Source organism: Acanthopagrus latus, chromosome 24, assembly GCF_904848185.1.
Source record: "Acanthopagrus latus isolate v.2019 chromosome 24, fAcaLat1.1, whole genome shotgun sequence".
Lineage (NCBI taxonomy): Eukaryota > Metazoa > Chordata > Actinopteri > Spariformes > Sparidae > Acanthopagrus > Acanthopagrus latus.
The window spans coordinates 11328314-11350340 of NC_051062.1; the positions used below are offsets into that span (position 1 = coordinate 11328314).

The 22027-nt window shown below is 42.4% G+C and overlaps 2 protein-coding genes across 5 annotated transcripts; one reads left to right on the plus strand and one right to left on the minus strand.

The window, feature by feature from the left end:
- Nucleotides 1-2585: 2585 nt before the first annotated feature.
- LOC119015570 (glycerol-3-phosphate dehydrogenase 1-like protein) lies at nucleotides 2586-8834 on the minus strand. Of its 3 annotated transcripts, none has more exons than XM_037091668.1 (9): nucleotides 8752-8834; nucleotides 8327-8554; nucleotides 6811-6988; nucleotides 6310-6450; nucleotides 5269-5407; nucleotides 4965-5077; nucleotides 4651-4884; nucleotides 4421-4527; nucleotides 2586-3149 (listed from the first exon to the last, which is right to left on the minus strand). In XM_037091668.1, the coding sequence occupies exons 2-9, from the start codon at nucleotides 8365-8367 to the stop codon at nucleotides 3053-3055; spliced, it is 1050 nt and encodes a 349-aa protein (XP_036947563.1). In that variant the 5' UTR covers nucleotides 8368-8554; nucleotides 8752-8834; the 3' UTR covers nucleotides 2586-3052. The 3 variants fall into 3 exon arrangements, with proteins under 3 accessions (XP_036947563.1, XP_036947562.1, XP_036947561.1); XM_037091667.1 differs by having other exon boundaries at nucleotides 8715-8788; XM_037091666.1 differs by having other exon boundaries at nucleotides 8327-8787.
- A 967-nt stretch (nucleotides 8835-9801) lies between these two features.
- LOC119015402 (oxysterol-binding protein-related protein 11-like) lies at nucleotides 9802-21547 on the plus strand. Of its 2 annotated transcripts, XM_037091354.1 has the most exons (14): nucleotides 9802-10241; nucleotides 10566-10634; nucleotides 10826-11001; nucleotides 11239-11318; nucleotides 11727-11798; nucleotides 12482-12670; nucleotides 13870-14068; nucleotides 14880-15025; nucleotides 15209-15349; nucleotides 16585-17044; nucleotides 17319-17505; nucleotides 17586-17768; nucleotides 17875-18028; nucleotides 18449-21547. In XM_037091354.1, the coding sequence occupies exons 1-14, from the start codon at nucleotides 10126-10128 to the stop codon at nucleotides 18503-18505; spliced, it is 2229 nt and encodes a 742-aa protein (XP_036947249.1). In that variant the 5' UTR covers nucleotides 9802-10125; the 3' UTR covers nucleotides 18506-21547. The 2 variants fall into 2 exon arrangements, with proteins under 2 accessions (XP_036947249.1, XP_036947250.1); XM_037091355.1 differs by lacking the exon at nucleotides 11727-11798 and having other exon boundaries at nucleotides 9803-10241.
- The last annotated feature ends 480 nt before the right edge of the window (nucleotides 21548-22027 follow it).

A 22027-nucleotide genomic window follows, 5' to 3' on the forward strand; every position in this document is an offset into this window, starting at 1 on the left:
AATTTTAACATTTGGCTTCTGCCATTGGTTTATCTGAATGCAGGTGAAGAGGCACTGCTAAGAGTGGACCACAATGGCAAAACTGAGCGCTACAAAAACCAAAACAATAAGCTAAAAGAAGCTAAAAATAACTCCATAAATGTGACTGTAAAAGTTGAGTTTCTCTGTGATTTTGTCAACACAAGTGGTCCCTTTCACTTATACATAATCATCTCATTCACTGTTGATATAAAATTATGGATTAGAGCTGCTTTAAGATATCTGCCGCCACATCATTATGGTGCTGAGTGGAACTTTGTTTGTGGTGCTTGCAAAATTGAAAAATTACATTAGAAAAATGTTCCTCTTTCCAGAGACGGCATTCCACTTAGTCTGGAAGAGTTTACTGTCAACAGCTTCTCTCGGACTGTTTCTTCTGTAGAAAAAGGAGTCACTTTGCAATTTAACTTCAAAACACAACTCTCGCTTAAACCACAAATTGTTGTTTTGACTTTTCTCTTTCCATACACAATAAACAAAAGAGATACAAAGTGTTCATCTGAGTCGTCTGTTGAGGCACTGAAAAGCGATTTTTCTTTCACTGTGGATTGAGTCAGACTAGACTGATATTGATCTTCTCATCTCACTCTTGGAATCAAAACAACTAAACTCTCCCTTTATGAAGCTTGGATGGACCTGTGCCATGCTGTTATGCTATTATCCTCCACTGTCCAAAGGGCCTCTCACTGGAGGACAGTGGATGTATGTGTGCGTTGGGTCAGGGGCCACCAATAGACAAGTTACCTTGGTGATTAAGCTCCTCTTTCAAAACTTGGTTCTCATCTGAAGGTGGGCCCTTCTCTTTGAAACTGAGGATCTATGCTTGTGTCAGGCCACCACAAGGGTCTCAGCACTCGCTCAAAAACCCGCCGATGACAGTAACTGTTGAGGATGGTAGGAGGACGTCGACCTGCGAGGCCCAACTCTCCCATGGGAACCTGATGAAGCTCCTCGTGGCCCCTTGTTGCCCCCCATAACTGGTGCCTCTTCCATCACCCTCCCCGGGCTTCCCAGCTCTTTGATGTCCTGGGATCTGGGCAGCCGCGGACACGGAGGCCTGCCATTGAAAGATAGTTTGGAAAGTTAGCCACCAATGGATAAATGCATAACTTGAAGAGGGGATAAAGGTGTCACATTAGATATAAGCTACACAAGATATAACTGCTTATGGTCCAGGGTAACCCAAAGAAAGGAGCTTTAGCTGGATCAGGGCACCAATTTTAGTCAAAACTGACAAAGATGCTAAAAGTCCTGCTGCCTCAAACAGCAGAAACTGTGTCAAAACTGCATGCTGAGCTGGATTTTTCATAATAGTCCCAAATATGTGACCATGCGAGGCAGCTGGACTGGAAACACCAGTGGTAGCGCTGTGATAGACGATACAAAAATGAAAAGTTTCTGGCAGCACCTCTCCATCGGATTACAAAGAAAAAACGCCTCTGCTAATTTCCCAAGATTAAAAAAATTCTGCAACACTAGTTAGAACTGTTACTAACAGCGTCTGTCAACCATCTTTGTTAAAGATCTCAACAACTACTTGATGGATCGCCATAAAATTTGATGGAACCATTTATGTTCCCAAGAGGATGAATCCTATTGACTTTGCTGGTCTCATGATTTTACCTCTAGTGCCATCATGAGGTTGTTGTTGTAAGTAGAATGCCAACAACTAATATTGGATGGATTCCTATCCAGATGTAATACGACGAATTTTGGTGAGTTACTCAAGAGTAAAAGTGGTACTGCTGTTGGTGCTGCTATTGAAAAGCCAGCGTTAGCAACATGGCTACTGATTACATGGCTAAGAATGAGACGTAGAAGCTAAAAAGTTGTCTATTGTTTGAAAACAGCAGTGTAAAAACACAGCCGTCTAAGGCATTGTCTGCAGACTTGTTTCCATCGCAGTCCATCCTCTTAAAGACAAGAAGGAGACAGTCGTGTCATTTACAGACACATGGTAATTTTGCAAAGTGGGCATAAACCACCATTGTGTCCTGCTGTGGCCTCAGAGAACTGCCAGCATTAGTCTCGTGTTGTGTCTGCTTTCAGTGTCTGAGCATCAAACAGCATGAATCAATGAGGCCTGTTTCTGATTTGAGCTATAATATTCTGTTCATAGTCAAGAGCGACCTAAATTAGGCTCATGTAATGATTCAGTTTGAAGATCTCAACATAGAGTTGTTTTGTGTCTGTTTCTATGTCTACATAGAATTTGAACTGAAGGGTTACAGCAGAAGATCCAGACACAAAGATAGACAGAAGTGAATGCACGACATGGAAACAGTGATGGCAGACAGATAGAGACCGACGGTGGGAGACTATACACCAGTCTGACCTGTAACATGGTTGAGACGGAGCTACAAGGACGCTGTTTGTTCTTTAATCCATTTTCCTCATACTGAGTTACTGCGGCCCTCGTGGGAATCACTGTGGGATCCGAGCGAATGTCGGCCACTAAGGAACAAGTCCTAACGTCAGATAACTGAGCGAGATGGATGTACAATATTTTTAAAATGGATAAAATGACACAATTTAGAATGAAAAGACGCATTCTCATGTATTCATTTTATTGACAAAACGACTCCACAGGAAGATAAAAAAAGACTATCATTAGTTTTAGTAAACAAATTGTAGTGAAAAGCAAATCAAATTACCCATACAAAACCAATAAGTGTCCATTAGCAGGAGGTTTATATTTTAATACTTGCCACAGTTGGAAGAAATGTCAAAGCTTATTTACGTATAATTTAATTGATATTTTAAGCTGCACAAGATCCAAATGAATATTACAGAGATCATCACAAAATAACAGTAAAATCAAATTTTAAAAAATCGCTTTTGAAGCTACGAAAAAATATATATCCTTGATGAAATGTCAAGAGTACAAATAATCTCAAGTCAAAGTGCTCTCTGTTGCGGTTTTGTGCGTTTCCGTCTGATGAATCTCTGTCACCCTCTAGTGGTTGTAAAATGCTACAGCAGCAGCGGCAGCAGTGGACATGGCTGCACACCTTCACATGTGTTCTGGGTGGTTCTGCAGACATGTGATGAACTCTTTCACCTCTTTGCCCTCAAAGCAGATCTGGTAGACTGCAGAAAACAGTGGAAACCTGGAGGAGAAAACAACAGATATTCAGAACGGAGTTGTTGTTTCACACAGGTGTTCAGACTCTGCTCACGGTGATGTCACCCTGATATACGTCAGATTTAAATAAAGTTTATTGCCTCCTTGTCTCTTGCTTACTTGGATGTAGGTCAGCCTTAATTATAAAAAAAGCCATATAAAACACAGATATTAAAAGGCTGTCAATTAAGCACAGTCGTCCCCGTTCAGCCGGGAGAGAAGAGTGGAAGCACCTGTGGGAGACAACCTCGGCCGTGAAACTGATTTAATACATCTGATTTCATCACATTCATTGACACTCAACAAAAATACAAATTAAACACTGTTGTTTGTTTGTAGAAGCCTGATGTGGTAAAATGAGAGGCGGTTTATGGATTTTAACAAATTGGAGCTGAAAACTGTGAGCAATAATTATTTTGTGCGCATAAAAAAAGTCTTAAATCTTTTACTTGTGTAAAATTGGGCACAAAAACCAAAGTGTTGGGTTTCTATTTTTGAGGAATGAATCAATCACAATCGTTTTATTGTTGTTAATTAAACTGATCGTAGTCACTCTGTAATTTAAGGCAACAGCTGTCAACTTTTATGGTGCCTTCAATGTCCAGTTTTTTGTTGACACTGCCATAAAAGAAGTTAATTAAGTTGCATGTTTTTCACATTGAGGTCATGGTTATTAGTTGTTGTTCTGGTCGGATTTCAATCCACAGGCGTTTCTCATATTCTGCTAAAGGTGCATGACAAAAAAATATCGAAATCACAACATGGAATATTATGGAAGTGGATAAAAAAGGTAAAATGTGTCACAAACGGAATTATACTGAAGTACTGTAGTGCCTGATTTTGTTCTCCAGATGTGAGAGAAATCATAATTCCCACTAACTGTTAATCACATCATAATAAAACTAATCAAAACATCATGCAGCCCAAAATTCTGCCCCTCTTATGTAAATAACTAAAATTACCTCAATAATAAACATATAACTCAGTTGCCACAACACAACTGAGCATTAAACACTGTTGTGAATGTAATTAATTCCTTCAGTCTGTGAAATGCTCTGGGATGCCAGCCTGTCATTATCCTGCAGCTATCATATTGAGCAACTTCATAACAGTTACATAATGAAAACACATAAATGTATCTGAGCTGCTGATTCACAGGCTTTCATTAACAAGAGTGGTGTTTATATAACAGGGTGCGATCGTCAAAGAGAGACGCCGACAGGGGCAAACAGTTATTTTAGGAGTCGGTGCACTCACTTGTTGACCATGTCCCTCTTCTGAAGAAGCTTGTAGACCTCAGCGGAGGTCTGTGGACCCTGAAGCTTCTGGCCGTTGAGCATTTCTTCCTCCAGCTCAGCGATAGACTGCAGACAAAGACAAAATATTGAGGTTTCGGTTTCCTGAAATCAGGGCAATGATATTTAAAGAGGTTGAGGCAGGTGGAGTTAACCCTGAGGACAGCGATGCACCCGTTTAGTCCCGCTCACCTTGGACGTTTTGGCGAAGGCCTCGGCGACCTTGCGGTTCCGTCCTCCGTAGCAGGTGGTGATGAGGTCGGCGACGCCACAGCTCTCCAGGAAGGTGGTGGAGCTCACTTCGCCTTTGCAGAACAGCTTGGCGAAGGCGACCATCTCCATCAGCCCCAGCCTGATCACCGCCGCCTTGGTGTTGTCGCCGAAACCGAGGCCGTCGCAGAATCCGGCACCTACTGCCACGATGTTCTGACATACATGTTGCTTTTGATTAATACTTATTAATGAGGAATAACTACTTAATAATGACAATGTGTGTCTGTCTTTACCTTTAGAGCTCCACACAGCTCCACCGTATCACTCTCCTGTACCACGGTGATACGGAAGTTTGGAGTTTGAAGCAGCTCTTTGAAGATAACGCCGTTCGCCTCATTTTTTGCACCTGTGTTGAAAAGTTCATTGAGAAGAAACAGAAGCTGAATGTCGTGTTTTTGTCATTATCTGACCACCACACCACATCCTCTTTCAATATTTAGTCATCCTCTGTATGGAAGCAACGTCAGTAAGATTTTATGCAGCTGAAAGCTAAATAAACTTGATGACAAAAATGAAAAAAAAAAAACGGAATCTAACCGATGGTGGTTTCACAGAACTTCTCATCCGCCACCTCGTTGGCGATGTTGGCCCCCATCAGGACGCTGACCTCGATCTCCAGCTTCTCCCGGATGATGTCTGAGATGAGCTTCAGTCCATCTGGTCCCTCATCGATACCCTAGAAGACAATAGTAAGAGACAATGTGGATAAAGTTCATAGCTGGTATTAACACCCTGACCGAGGAACAGTTCATCACTGGTACAAAACGGACACAATGATTTATTACACACAAAAAAGACTGAACTGTGAAGAAATGTATTTGCTGAATTTACGAACAGGCCAAAGTATTTAAGAATTTGTCATAGACAGCATTTCACAATGTTTACAAAGTTCCTTTTAACTCAACAACTCATAAAATTCCACAATTATTTAAGGGAGTCTGGGGACGTCTTGACAGGCGACAAGCCTGTCGAGCCTATATTGGTCAATGTGACATGTTTACCATCAATACAATCATATTGTCTTCATAAATTCAGTGTTAATGTCAAATCAGTTGAAACAGTGATTTCAAACAACTGCTAAATGTCAACACAGAGTGACAAACCAACACATTATACAAGGACGACAATGTTTAATGTGATACCGTTAATGCCGAATTTACAAGAAGTCTCCACTGACTTCAAAATTGCTTTCGCTGTTCCTAAAAGTTTTTCTTAACCATCTCCACTCTCAAAATTGTGCATTTTGTTGAGGGAGTCTGGTGATACTGCAGTGGAAACGGACAGTGTGTTTACAAACTTCTGCTGCTAACATACTGGGTCTGAACAGCGTCTAAGTTTCTGTTCTACACTTGGTGCCATGACCTCTGGCCTGGACAGGGTGGCGGCCTTGATTGAACAGTAGTGGATACTTCATGTTTCATTGTGGTGACTGTCCCTGTGTTGCTCAACTACTGTGTCCCATGGTATTGAAGCCACAGAACAATATGATGCAAGGTCAGGTGACTGAACGCTGCCCTGTTTCCCCTTTTTTTTTCGCCGAGCGGAAATCTGACATGAGCAACAATGACGGGATCTCACTTTGATGAGCGATATCCCGATGGTTCCTTCCGTGATGTGGGGTTTTATCTGATCGCACAGTTTGGCGATGAACTGGTGCGGGATCACGAAGACGAGGATCTTTGCTCCCTTGACGGCCTCTGTGATCTCTGGAACGGCGACCTGGAGAACATCAGCAACAAACATTAGCCTCTAATCATGGAGAACCAATGAGTTGATGCACGGAAAATGTTCTAATGCCAGACTCCATTTGAAAAAAGAAAAATTTAACAAAAGAGTACAAATGAGTATTTCCTGCCAGGGGAGCAGACTCTTGCATGACCTAAGAAACAGTTATTGCACACCCGATTACAAAGTGATGCAAGATAAACCTGATAACATGCAAGACATACGGGTCAAAGTTCTTATCTTATCGGTGTAATGTCTCAATCGAAGTACATTCATAGATTGCAGTAGATTGCGTCACCTTTTGACACAAGACGACTGAAGCTTTGAAACTCTCCCCAGAGCTGAAACACTCACCACGTTCCTGGGCAGCTTGTGCCCGGGCAGATATTTGACGTTTTCGTGCTCCGTATTAATGATCTCCGTCAGCTTCTTCCCGTCGATCAGCTCCTCGTAAACCCACATGTTGACGTACGGGTCAAACCGGTTGGACGCTTTGACATTGTGGCCGATTATTTTGGCAATGGAAGATCCCCTGGAGGAAGGAGAGAGGACGCGAGCAGAACATCACTGTGTCAATCCATAATCCGTCCTTTACAGAAAAAAAAACATGTATTTCCCCCTTTTGATTACAATCATTACCAATTATCTGTTGAGAAATTAGGTCTAATTGTGTTATTGGGTGAAACTAAATGATGCGCCAATGCAACTAAATGTAAAAATTAGTCACACCAGTGTGAAAAACTAGCCCTGTGCACTGTTATGTTCATTGTCGCCTAACAAATTACGTATTTTCTTGATTAATCAGTTAGTATTTTGGTATATTACAGTCAGAAAATGATTTTTTTTTTTTTTTTTAAAGCATCAATGTTTTCATGAAGCCCGAGAAGACGTCATCCAAAGTCTTGTTTTGTCTACAACCAAAGCTGATTAATCGGGGCGACGATGTGGGTTAAAATGTACTTTTGGGTGCACCAGTGCCCACAATTAGTCAAGTGTCCAGTTACTTTCATTGCCGATTGCTCGACTGATCAATCGAGCAATCTGCCAAGAGTTGTTTGGTCTATAAAGTGTCAGAAAATGGTGATGTAAGTGTTCCTAAAAGGCCACGATGATGTCCTCACACGTTTTGTTTGCGACCAAAAGACGTTAACAAAAAACTCACATTTAAGATGCTGAAATAAGAGAATTTTGATCTTTCTTCTTACAAAATGATACAAACTGGCTGATAATTCAGTTTTTTGGATGCTAATGCATCCCAAAAAATCTACAGAGAGATTATTGCAATTTATTTTTGCACGTGATTTCAGTGAAGAAAACCATTATTAGGCACAAGTGGTTGCTGGATGTGTAAAAAAAAATGTGGACACGTCTCACTCGGTCCACAACCAAACCTCATTCAGAAATAACCACATTTAAGAGGCTGAAACAGAGAAGTTTAACCTTTAATCTGATTTATCAACTATCGAAACATCTGGCGTTTAATCTTACATCGATTATCTTTTGCATGTCTGAATCAGAAAGCAGTCTATGACCTCTCTGTGGAGACACAAGTGCACTGTTATATAATACACATGCATCAAGCCCCAGGAGTCATTATCATATCGTCATGTTGTAGCATGTTGGCAGCCTATAAAACGGGGTGGTGTCTGGATACAGAGGGGATGGATCAACACCATGTTTTTGAAATTTTTATTATATTTCTGATTAATAATAATCCAAATAAAACACAAGAGCTTCTACATGCTGCGTGCATGTGACTTAATCTTTAAATAACGTGTGCAGTTTGCGTTGATTTCCATTGTTAGACTACATAAAACGTTATTTTTTTTTCCAGGAGATAATCATCGAGGATGGTGATAAAAAAGCTCACCAGTTTCCAGATCCGACGATGCAGATTTTCTTTGGAGGCATTTTTTTGCGAGTTCTGGTTCCCCCGGTTCGTCCGAACTGAACGTACTGTTGTTCTTCTGTTTTTCCCTCGCCTGTGAGAACTTCCTCCTCCGCCCTGTGAGCCTCCAGCCTCGGCTCGGCCCTCCCCTCGCTCGCCACGGCTACACCTCTCGCCTTGGCTCCATCACGATAACACACCACAAGACGTCTGAGCACATGAGACACGCTGGCTTTTAACATTTTCACACGTAGCCTCTCATCATGACTAATTTTCTCCCTCTAGAGTTAGTTTTGTAAAGCTCATAGCTGCCACAGAGGACTTATAAATAACAGAAGAAGTCATAACGTAGAGGATATTCACGTTTTACCCCCTTATTTATTATTTAATATCGTCTGGAAGCTCACTCATGCGTCTGCTTTGTCGTGACCGATGACACTTCCGGACTGGGTGCTTTTCAAAATAAGGTTCACTTCCGCTCTATTGCCTAGTAGTCGAAACAAACAAACAAATTAATTTAGCAATGATTAAAACACATAATTACAAAGATAGAAATTTGCAGACGGCTTACATTAAGTCAAAAATATGCGACGGTGTACCAAAAAATAACAAACATATATTTCAACTTTGTATTCCTTATAATCAACTAAATAACTGCAAAAAAAAAACCAACAACAACAAAAACGTATTTTTTTTTTTTTTTTAAAATAGAATTGCTTGTTGCTTTCATCATGAGACAATTTTCGGTTATTTATTTTAAGGTATTTATTGGTATTTTTTCTTTGCGAAAATGGTGCTAATTTTCAATTCGATCACTGTGATTTACTCCCATTTATTCAAGAGTACCCACAAGAAAACGTGGATATTGGATGATAAATGAATAAATAAAATACATGAGGAAGGATATAAATACAAGTTAGCAGACAACTTGCCATGACCCAACAAACAAAAGTACAAACACATATATTTCAACTTTGTTTGTTTCTTATTATTAGCTGAATTACTACAATAAAAACAAATTTTCTTTTACAAAAAAAAGCTTGTTGCTTGTTTATTAAAGAAGCAAGACTCATCTTGATTTATTATTATTATTATTATTATTATTATTATTATTATTATTATTATTATTATTATGATTATTAATATTATTTTGCTTGTGTTACACATTTTGAATAAATTATAAAGAACAAATGAAAAATATGTATCTATACATTTTACCTGAAAACTGTTAGTTTAATTTTACTTAAATATTAATTATATTATAGTTATTTTAAAAGGAATTCAACTTCCGGTTTAGCTCAATTTCTACGTTTTAACATTTTTTGCCTCTGTAAATTTATGAATTTATATTTATTTTTTGTCAGACTAGAGGGACACAGTTTTGGGTAGATTCTTCAGTCTATTGTTAATTTATTTTTGTTTTTATTTTAATTTACGGAAGCCTGCGCTCGTGAGCTGGTCACATGACTGCTTCCCTGCCAAAGCAGTAAATATCAGGCGAGCTAGCAAGCGGCAGTTTCAGGCTACCAGGCTACTCCCTGTATCAGCAGCACAGACAATGTTTTATCACCCGTTATTTGACTTGACCGGTTAACAACCCCGCGTCCGTTGGGTGTGTGGTGCGTCTCGATAAGCGATGACCCGACTGCTTCTTCTTGTGTCATAACGGAGGCTCGTCCGCTTCATCAAATCTGTGACTTAGCCAGCTAGCTGGCTTGACAGGTTAGCTTAGCGCTAGCAAGCTGAGTTAGCGTCTAAAGAGGGCTTCGTTGCTAGTGACTATGCAAGGGGAGACCACGGCTATACGAATCACGGAAAGCGAAGGGAAGCTGGATGTATTCCCCCAGAACAGGACCCCCAGCTCGGGGAGGGCAAGTGCCAAAAGCTGGCAGTACAGGTTGGTGGCTAACCATCATGCTAACGCTCATTTATTTACGCTAGTTCACTGATTTAAGGCGTAGTTTTTTGACACAGACAGTGAGCCCCCAGCAGCACACCAGTTTTATAACCCTTCTGTTATTTTTTTGTGTTGAATTCCCGGCTCATGATCACATTTGGTTCCCAGTTAGACAGTAAACGATTAAATCGTGTCACCTTCTAACCCACTCTATGATTAAGCAATACTCTGTGATTGACGTGTGTGTTTATGGGTGTGTAGTCAGTCCATGCATATTGACAAGTGTTTCTTTATCTCATATTGCTCAATAACCTCTCCTGCCAGCGATCACATGGAGAATATTGATGGCTACCTGATGAAGTACACCAACCTTGTGACAGGCTGGCAGTACAGGTGAGTTTTACCTGAACATCTGTGTTTAATCTAAAATATTTGATGTCCCAACCAAGCCCTCTCTTGTCAGACTCCACCAGCCTCTCTCAGCCAAGTTTGTGATTGTAATCCAGTCTAATCCAATTCAAGTAATGCCATGGTGGTGTGTAGTAGGGAGGGTCATTGTCATGTCATGCCGTTGTCCCCTGCAGGTTCTTCGTCTTAAACAATGAGGCGGGCTTTCTGGAGTACTTTGTCAATGAGCAGTCGCGGCCCCAGAAGCCCCGCGGGATGCTTCCCCTGGCGGGTGCCGTCATCTCTCCCAGCGACGAGGACTCGCACACCTTCACCGTCAACGCCATCAGCGGGGAGCAGTACAAGCTCAGGGGTAGGTGGCCGAGCACACTGGCCGGTTTCTCTACACCTTCTCTCTGCTTCTCAGCTCGAGGCCGGCTGCCATCACCATCCATCAGGTTCATGCAGTATTGATCTGGATGTTTTCCATTATCTGCTGCCGGTGATGCAGAGGCATATGGGAATCGATGCTGAGTAAGATCATCCCGGAGTGAATGTGAGAGGGTTTCACTCACTTGTTTTTTATTGTTGTTTTTTTCCTTTTTCACAGCCACCGATGCCAAAGAGAGGCAGCACTGGGTGAGCAGGCTGCAGATCTGCACGCAGCACCACACAGAGGCCATGGGGAAGGTAAGATGGTGGTGGCTGGCATTCATATGAGTTCTTATCAATCGAGGAACATGTTTGGACAGAGCGCTCAACCCTCACTCTTGTCCCTGCACACAAAGAGATTTTGAGCTTCAACTATGACTATGATTGCTTTGAGTAAAAATTGTCCTTAATATTTTATTTAAGCTTCTTAGATGTGTAACATTTCTGGTTTCTTTCCTCCTCTGTGACAAAAAAACAAATATCTTTAAGGTTTTGGGCAGAAAAAACAAACACCTCACAGATTAAACGAGAAAATGATAACTAGTTAACATCTTATGCACTTGACATCTTGAAGTTTGTAAATCCTCTTGAATATGTGCTGCACTGTGTGTGTCTGTGTGCATGTGATGAGCTCAAATCCAAGATAAAAATGTGTCTTCGCCACAGAACGGATGTGAGCCGGACAGTCTGCAGCTTCCTGTTTTCCTTCCTCCCAATGCCAAAGGAGCAGTCGAACAGGTCCTGAGCCAGATCTGTGAAATATTAATGTTTATGTAAAAAATATATCAAGTTTGACCCTGTGTGCAAGCACCGTAATCATGAGTATTGATCTGGAGATTGATCTGCAGAGTACAACGCTGCCCACGTTCTACTTTAATGCTCTTTGAGATACATGAGAAGTAAAAACACAGAACTGTCCGAGGCTCTTATTTCAGCTGAGGGTGGAAAAAAATCAGGAAATGATACATTTTTTTTCATATTGGTTGTTTGTTTTGTTTTTTTCAAATACCCCTCGTGGTTTTAACAACAAGGTTTCGTACAGAGTTTGGTTTCTTGAATCTGTTCCGTATAAACCATCTTCCCAGACAAGCCGATAAAGGATCTCTGTGAAGAGAAAGTAAATTCATCAACTGCTTCTTAGTCTACCAGATGGTGAAGAGTTATTTTACTCCAGCAGAGTCAGCAATACTGGTCAATTTTTGTTGGTCTCTCTGCTTGATTATCCCATTTTGCAACAGTAAAAATGTTTAAGAAGTAGACAAACTGTCTGTTTAATCGGTTGCAATAAAGATTTTCAGTCTGTTTTCCTTTGGGGACATAAGTTGCAGTTGAAAGAAGTTATAATTCACATTAAATGTTATTGATACACTGACTTTAGCTCAAAGTATTGTCATGACAGCTAACTTTTCATCGTTCCACAGAGTAATCCCCCACCCAAGTCGCGGAGCTACTCGATGGCGTCTCAAGGCAGCGGCAGCTCCCCCATGTCAATGCGCCGGCCCAGCCAAAACCCCAACAACTTGTTCAACTGGTCGCAGGTCAACAAGGGCTCGTCGCTCTACTCCAGCAAGAGGTCACTGCTGCCGGACCACCTGATGGACGCCAGAGAGGTACGGCAAAAACCAGATTTAGGCTGACTCACAGATGTTTTGTGTGTCTTTATGAAGTTTGGGAAACATTGGTCTCACCGGTGTGGTTGCCACAGACAAGATACACACAAGCAGAAACTAAACTAAGGATCAGATGCAGATTTTTTTTGATTAACCTACATTTCTGCCCAACTGCAGACTAAAAAGTTGGCAGAAATGTGAGTCAAATCAAGAAAATCTGCGTCTGATCCGATCACAGTGCTGTCAGAGTTTGATCTGTCGCTGGGACTTCTTATACTTCTGTTACGCAACCGACCCCGTCAGCGCAGTAACACACAAACACACAGAGGAAATACAAGAGCTCCCCGTAAGCACTGCAAAAGGAAAACACATCACAGAAAAGTTCCATAAAAGAGTGATAAATATTCAATGAAGTAATCGTAACATGCAGAGAAAAAGCTACACTGTGTCATTAATGTTTAAACTGAGGATGGTGTTGATCTCTTAAAAGGCTTCTTAGAAGAACAAAGCAGCGTTATGTTCATATAAGATGTACAGTCGTAAGTCTGAAATATTCAAATCTTAGTCTTTATAATTTAGCTGATTTAGTGGAGTTTGGTCGGGAACGTCATCTTCACTTTGGCTCATTGCTGTGACACAGATTGTCCACAAGAGGGAGCCATTTCCTAAACATTTAGACGACAGCAGCATTTTGTTCTCTGTGGATTTGTTCATCAAAACAGGGCAGTTCAGATCTTAGTTTTCAGTGGCTACATTTACATATATGCTAGCTTTTATCTATTATCCAGGGTTATGACTGCAAAACATTATGAAAGGTTTGGATATCTTCAGGTTGTTTACTGTTTATGCACAAATATTCCAGAGCCAACCTTTAAGAAAACGATTGGATGAATGAAAGAAGGAGGCTGTACTCGTTGAGGAGTAGGCGCAGCTGATTGGTGGATATTCATTTCTTTAGTGGCCGAGTAAACAGCTCAGTAGGAGTTGTCTTCTTTGGAGGAAGGAGAAAAACTTGATTATATTAGTTAAATTAGACTTTGGCTTTGTTTCTGCTAAAGCTTATCAGTTGGCAGGCGTGCTGTTCATGTTGTCTGAAAGTACAGCTGCTCTGCTCCAGGTTAAAAGATCTCAATCAATTTAAACAAAATCCACAACAAAGATCTATTTCCACCTTTAATAACCAAACCATCCTCCTCCAGATGATGAGCCAGGCCCAGGGCCAGCACAGAGATCTGATCCAGAGCATCGAGGGCCTCCCCGCCGCCCCTGGCCTGTCCCCTCTCGACCAGGACCTGCTGATGCTCAAGGCCACTTCCATGGCCACCATGAACTGCCTGAACGAGTGCCTGCACATCCTTCACCTGCAGCAGGTGGCCAGGCAGCGAGGCTCGCTGGGAGGTCAGTGGTTTATTGTGTGTCTGAATACTTAGATTGTTTCTTTGCTTTTCATGCTTGTTTGTATGCGTCTTATCTGCCTGGAACAAATCGTAGGCCTGCAGCCGGTGTAACAGTTTGCGTTGGACGGACAGTGGAATTATTTTGCATTATTGATAAGCAACCGTACCTATTCTTACCTCCTGTCTCGAAGGTAATGAGATCTCACACGGTTAAAATATCCATCTGCAACACTTGGAGGACACGTCGCAGCCTTAAATCAGCCTCTTACTGAGAAAACAGACATGTGAGTTTAACAGAGAAGAGTCCGACTTGCTGATATCTCCTAACCTTTTTCACGTCAGGATGATTTGAAATGGGAAAAGCGACTGTCCCACTTTTTTCACAGCAGATCTCATTACTCGATGTATATTTCATCAGGCCAGACTCATCGCGGCAGCCAATCAGATCAAGTCGCCCGACGACTCACAAGGGCGAATTTGAATGAGCTCTGCCCACCTTTTTAAACATACATTTAAAAAAAACCCTCGCGTCATACCGAGAGGGTCGAGCCAGTCAGAGGACGGGGATGTTTCCTGTCGTATCCTGATACTCGGCTGGTCGGAGGAGTTGGGTTACACTCTTTTGGTCTAGAGCAGCTGGCTGAGGAGTAGCCGTCTGTCCAGCCAGCAGCCAGGTGGTGGAGAGGTGTTGTTTGGCGGATGGAAGTTTAGAGTTGGCGTGTGTCTGTGCAGCTGTGAGAGTTGGGGGGGATCAGGGAGGGAGGGGGGGGGATCATACCGAGAGCACCTCTGAACCTCCCCGTCCATGGCAGGACCCACCATCGAGTGGCTGGAGCCCAAGCTGCCCGACATCCTGAAGAACGGCAGCAGCTCCCTGGGCAGCTTCACGACCGGGGAGGGCCCACTGGAGGGGAGCCGGCTGGAGCTCAGCAGCCCCGAGTCCTGCAGCTTCTCTGGGGTAAGACCAAGGGAATGACACCCTCTCTCCTCCAGGAGCTCAACGCATTCTAATCCAGATACAAACCATTGAATTTCAGTGTGTCTTTTTATTTTAAAAGTTTGGTCATGATATAAACAGTCACTTACTTCCAACTTCTGTGGAGTTGTTGACCACATCACATTCCCCTCCCTCCTCCATCAGGAGCAGGAAGACATCAGCGCAGACGATGAGGCGGAGGACGGCTTCTCGGACAAGGAGGAGGACCTGGGAGCTGTGGAGGAGGAGCGCAGCGTCATCCTACACCTGCTGTCCCAGCTGAAGCTGGGCATGGACCTCACACGGGTAGGTCGAATTCCACGTACTCACAAGAGGCAAAACAACGGCCATCTTTCCACACGTTGATTCTTTCCTTCGTTCCTCCTTACCAGAAGATTCTAAGAAGATAATGTCTGTGATTTCACATTCACAGATATTATACTCTATGCTGTTTTATATAATATCTATGTCATATTAGATCCTTTCATCCAAGAAATCACAATGTTTGTTTACAATAACTTCCTTGTAGAAAACCCCAGCGTACACACACGTGTCTTTTTAACCCTTATCAGTTTTATCAGTCTTGCGTGTATTTTTAACATAACTCTGTATTGGATCATGTTTAGGTATGCCCAGTCTGCAGTAAGATGTTAAATTCATGTAGTGTGGTGTTATTTATCCAGCCAGATTGTTTTGGTGTGAGTTGCAGAGTTTTGGAGAAATCAGCCGTAGAGGTGTCGCCCTTCTCCAGAATATAACAGAACTAGATGTGCCAAAAACAAAACATCAGCATCTCTTTCCAGAAGTCACGACCCGGTCGCTCAAGATGATCTACAGACCTGAGCGTCTGTCTCTGCTCATTGACAAGAGGCTCGTGCTGATGACAGCAAGGGATGGAAACACTAACGACGTCCATCTTGGCTGAGTTGTAACTTTAGCTATCTTAACGAGCCGGCCTCTCGTCATTAGCTGAGCCACATTTCTTCTTTGCTGTGTCACAAAAAGAAAATAGTGGCGAGGTCTGTGGATTATCGTGAGTAACCGGGTCATGATCTCTGGAAAGACACATTGCTGCTGAGTTTTTCTAATGCATTTATTTATCCGATAAACACTTCTTTGAAACTCAGCTGAAGTTTGTGTGAATACGATTTGAAAAAGCACAAAACTTCATAGAGACGCTGAATAAATGACCCAGTCTGAGAGCAGGAGTAATTTTCAGGTCTGTTTTCAGTATTACAGGCTGATGTAAGCACTGCTTGCTTTCTAATTACTTCTCCTCGACACACACACACAGACACACACAGACACTTAAACACCACGAGTCGAGCTCTGAACAGACATTCTATCTTCCAGTGTCAGTTTGTTTTAGTATTTGGATATCCTCCTCTTGGGTTTCTGATTTATCGCAGTTATCTGGCTGATCCACTTTCTGACCTCATATGGAGATTTAGTAGACGCTGTGACCTCGAGGTCATGGCAGGTCTGCGTCACTTCGCTCCATTTTGATAACGTGTTAATCCACCTACGACCTCTTTCTCCAGGTGGTCCTCCCCACCTTCATCCTGGAGAAGCGCTCTCTGCTGGAGATGTACGCCGACTTCATGTCCCACCCGGACCTCTTCGTGGCCATCACCGACGGCAGCAGCCCGGAGGACCGCATGGTCCGCTTCGTGGAGTACTACCTCACTTCCTTCCACGAGGGCCGCAAGGGCGCCATCGCCAAGAAGCCCTACAACCCCATCATCGGCGAGACCTTCCACTGCTCCTGGAAGGTTCCCAGGAGATCGGAGGCGTCCAAGGAGCCGTCACAGGGAAGCCCCGACCCAGCCGCCTCCCAGGAGCCCTACCAAGTGCGCTTCACGGCGGAGCAGGTGTCCCACCATCCACCCGTGTCCGGCTTCTATGCTGAATGCCAGGAGAGGCGGATGTGTGTGAACACGCACGTGTGGACCAAGAGCAAGTTCATGGGGATGTCCATCGGAGTGTCGATGATCGGGGAAGGTGAGCAGAAGGTTTTGTAGCTTAAATCTCAAGAATTGCAGGATTATATTACATTTACAAGTCATCTGGAGGAAACACATCAAGTTATGTGACATTCAAGGCAAATAAGAAACAAAAAAACACCCATGACGTTTACTGTCTAGGTGAAATCTTTTAATGAGAAGATGGGAATTAGGACTCAGCACTGATGAACCAACTGATTAGGGCAGCATAACTGTCAAATAAAAAAGAATTGAAGAACACTCTCCCTCTCTTGCTCTATTTTTCTGTCCAGGCTGTCTTTATCTGCTGGAGCATGATGAAGAATACACCTTCACGCTGCCTTGTGCGTACGCGCGCTCCATCCTCACCGTCCCATGGGTGGAACTGGGCGGCAAAATCAACATCAGCTGCGCCAAGTCGGGCTACTCGGCAGTCATCACTTTCCAGACTAAACCGTTTTACGGAGGCAAATTACACAAGTGAGTCCCGGACTCTAACAATGTAAACACAGCTTCTTAAAATAGCAGGTAAACTGTATTAATCGTGTCTTGTAATGTAGGGTAACGGCGGAGGTGAAGCAAAACAGCACCAACGCGGTGGTGTGTCGCGTGCAGGGTGAGTGGAACGGCGTTCTGGAGTTCAGCTACACCAGCGGAGAGATGAGGGTGGTCGACGTCACCAAGCTGCCTGTGACGAGGAAGAGCGTCCGGCCGATCGAGAAGCAGGGGCCGACTGAATCCAGGTCAGGGCGGCAGCCGGGGTTGTTTATCCAAATCTGACCTTGAAGTTTGTGCTCACCCACGTCAGTCTTTTGTGAGAAGATGCTCAGTTTTGACTCTGTGTTTCAGACGCCTGTGGCAGCACGTGACTGAGTCCTTACGGGAGAAGGATATCGAAAAAGCCACGGAGCACAAGAGGCTCCTGGAGGAGCGGCAGAGGACGGAGGAGAGGCACCGCGTCGAGACCGAAACCGCTTGGAGGACCAGATACTTTGACAGAGAGGTGAGCGCGGTGGAAACACGACGTCACTGATGTCCGATCTTTTATTTAGACTTCATAGTTGCAGAAGAGACGAATGAGGAAGCAGGTTCAGGACAAACAGAGCCTAAATACATTTTAAATCACCCTGAGAATTAATTCAGTCTCCGGCTGGACCTTCTCCATTTCACCGTGTTCTCACCTTGCACTGAGTCTTTCCAAGAATCTGGGTCATTTAAGGGGAGATACTACAGGAGATGTTTGGGGCATAACCTCTGTCAGCCAGGTGGAGAGAAAATATCCAGAATAGACATTATTTTTAATTTGAGGCAAATCCTCTGGTATTATTTGTATTTTAAAAAAGCACATTTTATTGTTTCCAGCCTGATGTGACGGCTGATGTTAACAATAATATTCTGACACTGGTCTCTTTCTGTCCCGCAGGGTGAAGGATGGGTCTATCACAAACCACTTTGGAAAAACTCTGCATTCAAATCCTAGTTTCTTCAGCTCGTTTCTTGGATGTTGATACTGTAGATTCAGGTGTGAGTGTGTGTGTGTGTGTGAGTGAGTGTGTGTGTGTGGTTGGCAGTTTTGAAGCGAGAGCACGACCTGCACTGACGTACAGACGAATGCAAGCCGCAGGGAGACGGACAGAGAGACGGTGCGACCGAAGGCGTTCTCGAATCTCTCTCACGACATTCACGAAGCCTCCAAGTACAAGCTTTTGTACTGCTGATCAGTCTTTTTTTCTTTTCTTTTTTTTTTTATAATCCAATGTCAATGAAACATATTCTTGTACAGGTAATGGTACTCTATTTACACAGCCTTAAGATAGTCTGATGAATGATGCTCTCAGTTTGGGCTTTTCTGATCAACCTGGATTTGGTTCTTCTTCTTCTTCTTCTTCCTCCTTTTTAAAGCTGTGGTATCACACTAATGTCAAGCGACTCTTGAGGAGTTTCTTTCTCTAAAATAAGATATCCAACATGACAGAAAGCAATTGGAATACTGCCTGATAGATGTGATGCTGTGAAACTGTTGTAAATTGGATTTAGTGTACTGGAATGTAAAGATGCTGTACATGATCTCTATATATGTTAAAGAACCTGAGAACTGTTGCTTCAAATCGACGTTTTTCTCGACAAGATTTAACATTTTACGACTGAATAAGCAACAGTGAAACTCTAAAACGTTTTAGGTACAAAAACTCAAAGTAATCTGCTTCATCGGGACTGTAGGTGTGTGAACTGTAACCATGCAACCCATCAGCTGTCGGCAGATTCTGTTTCAGATGTTCCTTAATCCTGACTGGTGCACGAAAGTCATGCGTCATACTTCAACCTGTGAGGAAAACACACAGATGTTTCATGTTGATGTAAGAAGTTTTCAGGGCTTTTAAACCTCCACAAACAGTTGACTCTACTAACAAAGAAGCCAGAAGTAAATTTACATGCACACAATATTCTGATCTCCAGGTAATCATCTGAGGGCAATACTTCCTGTATTATAATATAGTTTATACACATGGATGGTTTGATTCTGAAGAATTTGTCTTGAGGAAACAACCAAACGTTTGAGCAGCAGCGGGAAAAAATAAATTGTAGTGCAAATAAAAGAACGACAAAAAGCTTAGCTTAGCACAAAGACTGGAAACCGGGGGAAACAGCTAGAGTGTCTGTCAAAAAGGAAAAAAGGGAGATTTGAAGCTCGCTAATCTAAAACTCTGTGTCTCAGTTGTTTATCTGAACGAAACCCAAATTGTAAAAGAGACAAGTTGTGGGTTTAGGAGGAACTTTTTCTTGGCGGGGAGCAGTGACTTCCTCAGGTCTTATATTGAGATTTCTGCTCCTGACCATGAATTAGTCCAGCACTTTACCCTGGTTTTCAGTCTTGATGTTGACTTCCTGGTTTAAAGGGACAAAGGGTCAGAAAATTTAATGACATTTTTTTTAAAAAAGGAAATTGTCAAAAAAAAAAATAGCTGATATTCCTATAATGAGATAAGCTCCATAAAACTCTGGAATCTAAGATTTGGTCACGATTTTCAAGGAGAGACAAAGTCCCTCATCCATGGGACCTTATTTCAGAAATAATCTGTATTCTGGTTAATGGCGAAAGACAAAAGATTTAAACTTTTAAAGATCATTTTGGAAGTCAAAAAAAGTGGCAGTTTGTTGTAATGTTTGCGAAACAACTCTGCGAGCTACATCTCTTGTCACCAACATGGCCGTCAACTTGGCCCAGAAAGTTAGCATGCTAACTTCTATAGATATACATAACATATTGCAGCTTTGAATTGATAAACGTGTGTTTTAAGAAAGAGAATCAACTTGATTTGATTTCAAGATCATTTGTCTCTCGCCATGAACCATTTTGCATGTTTTTCCTGAAAAAAAAAAAAGATTTTATCTATTTCCATGTTGTAAAATTGGTGGAGTGACCCTTTAACCGGGTAAGGCTGCCCTTGATAATGACTTCAGGTGTTCAGACGATAGTCTCAACAGTGATCGTATATCGCCTTAACTTGCTTTATCAGGTAAGTTGTGTGCATCTAGATCTACTTTATTCATCTCTAAATTCTCATGTATTTAATTGTTGTTTGATGCTTTATCGATATCGATGTGTTGACGTAGTCACACTGCTTGAATGGCATGTCGTAGACTAGCTGACGAATAACCAAATTTTTTTAATTATCGAAAAACGACCACGATCGGGTGAGTCACACGTGAATGCATCTAAAGAATTGCTCCCCCACCGTTCACACCCTTCTTGTTTTTTTTTCTTTTTTTTAGTCCTGTGGTTTAACGGTGGATGGTGAAAATACCTGCTTGCATGATAGCAAAGTCTCTCTGTTCACACTGATTGCAGTAAGTATACTGCTCCTGTGTCTGCATTACTTCAATTTATAAGTGTCTGTCATGAAGAGCTTTTAACCAAATTTGCTTGTTTTGTAATGCAAATAAATATTATTTTCTTTGAATGCATCTTTCTCCCCCATCTCGCGCTTGAACTGCTCTGATTTTTGAGCCACTTTTGTACAGACGTCAAGTGTTGGATCAGTGTTTTCTCTTTCCTTTCCTTTGCATCTACTATACTGTGATGTACATACGATGTAATATTTCTCCCCCCTCGACTAAACCGCCGCCTCACATTCTCAAAGCGTCCCCCCAGTCAGAAAGAGGAAATCCACCCCGCCATCGATAAGCTACTCCCCTCCACGTCTCGGTGCCTTATGCAAACTCTTTCTGTGTCTTCCAGCGAAGGAGCACAGCATTTTCATCAGTTACTTACCTGACAGATGCAACGGCGTATGTATTGTTTGTGTGGTTGCGTGTGCTTTCTTTTGAGACTCCGTGCTTGATGTTGAGAGCTAAGCACTTTCATTCTAGGTTTTGGCATTCTCTTGTTTTGTTTTGTTTTTTTTGATTCTACTGGTTGTCTTGCTGACCTATGAAATGCACTGACATTGAAGGAAACCTGATGTTGTAGAAAAAATGGACGTGTGATGATATTAATCAAATAAATTACGTATCAGTTGTATGCTGTGTTACAAGTTTTGTTCTCCAGCAAACTAAACTAAACTAAACCATCGTAGTTACTGGCTCCTCTACTCTGGGAGAAATGGTTAATGAAAGTGCACAAAGAAGGATGTTGATCCATGGACACGTTTGGAAAATGTACACCAAATCGTAAGATTTTGGTGGTCAAGGGTCAACAATGTGTTGTTTGAATTAATTTGCTAACAGGAACCTCCACCAGGGTCCAACAGTCCACTTTACTTCAATCAAGCTTATGTTTAACGCAACACTATGTAACTTTTAAAGTCATTCTGAAGAAGATGGTTGATTGTTGAGTCCCATTCCCTGATCGCCAAATAAGACTTTTGGACCCAACTTGGTATTTATCATTAAAATGTGGGCACCCCAAAATGAAAAGACCGTAATGTCCTGGATCTCTCTCTGCGTGCAGATCTGCACCAGAAGTTAATGGGGTCAGAAAACATGTGACTGGCATGTCGTA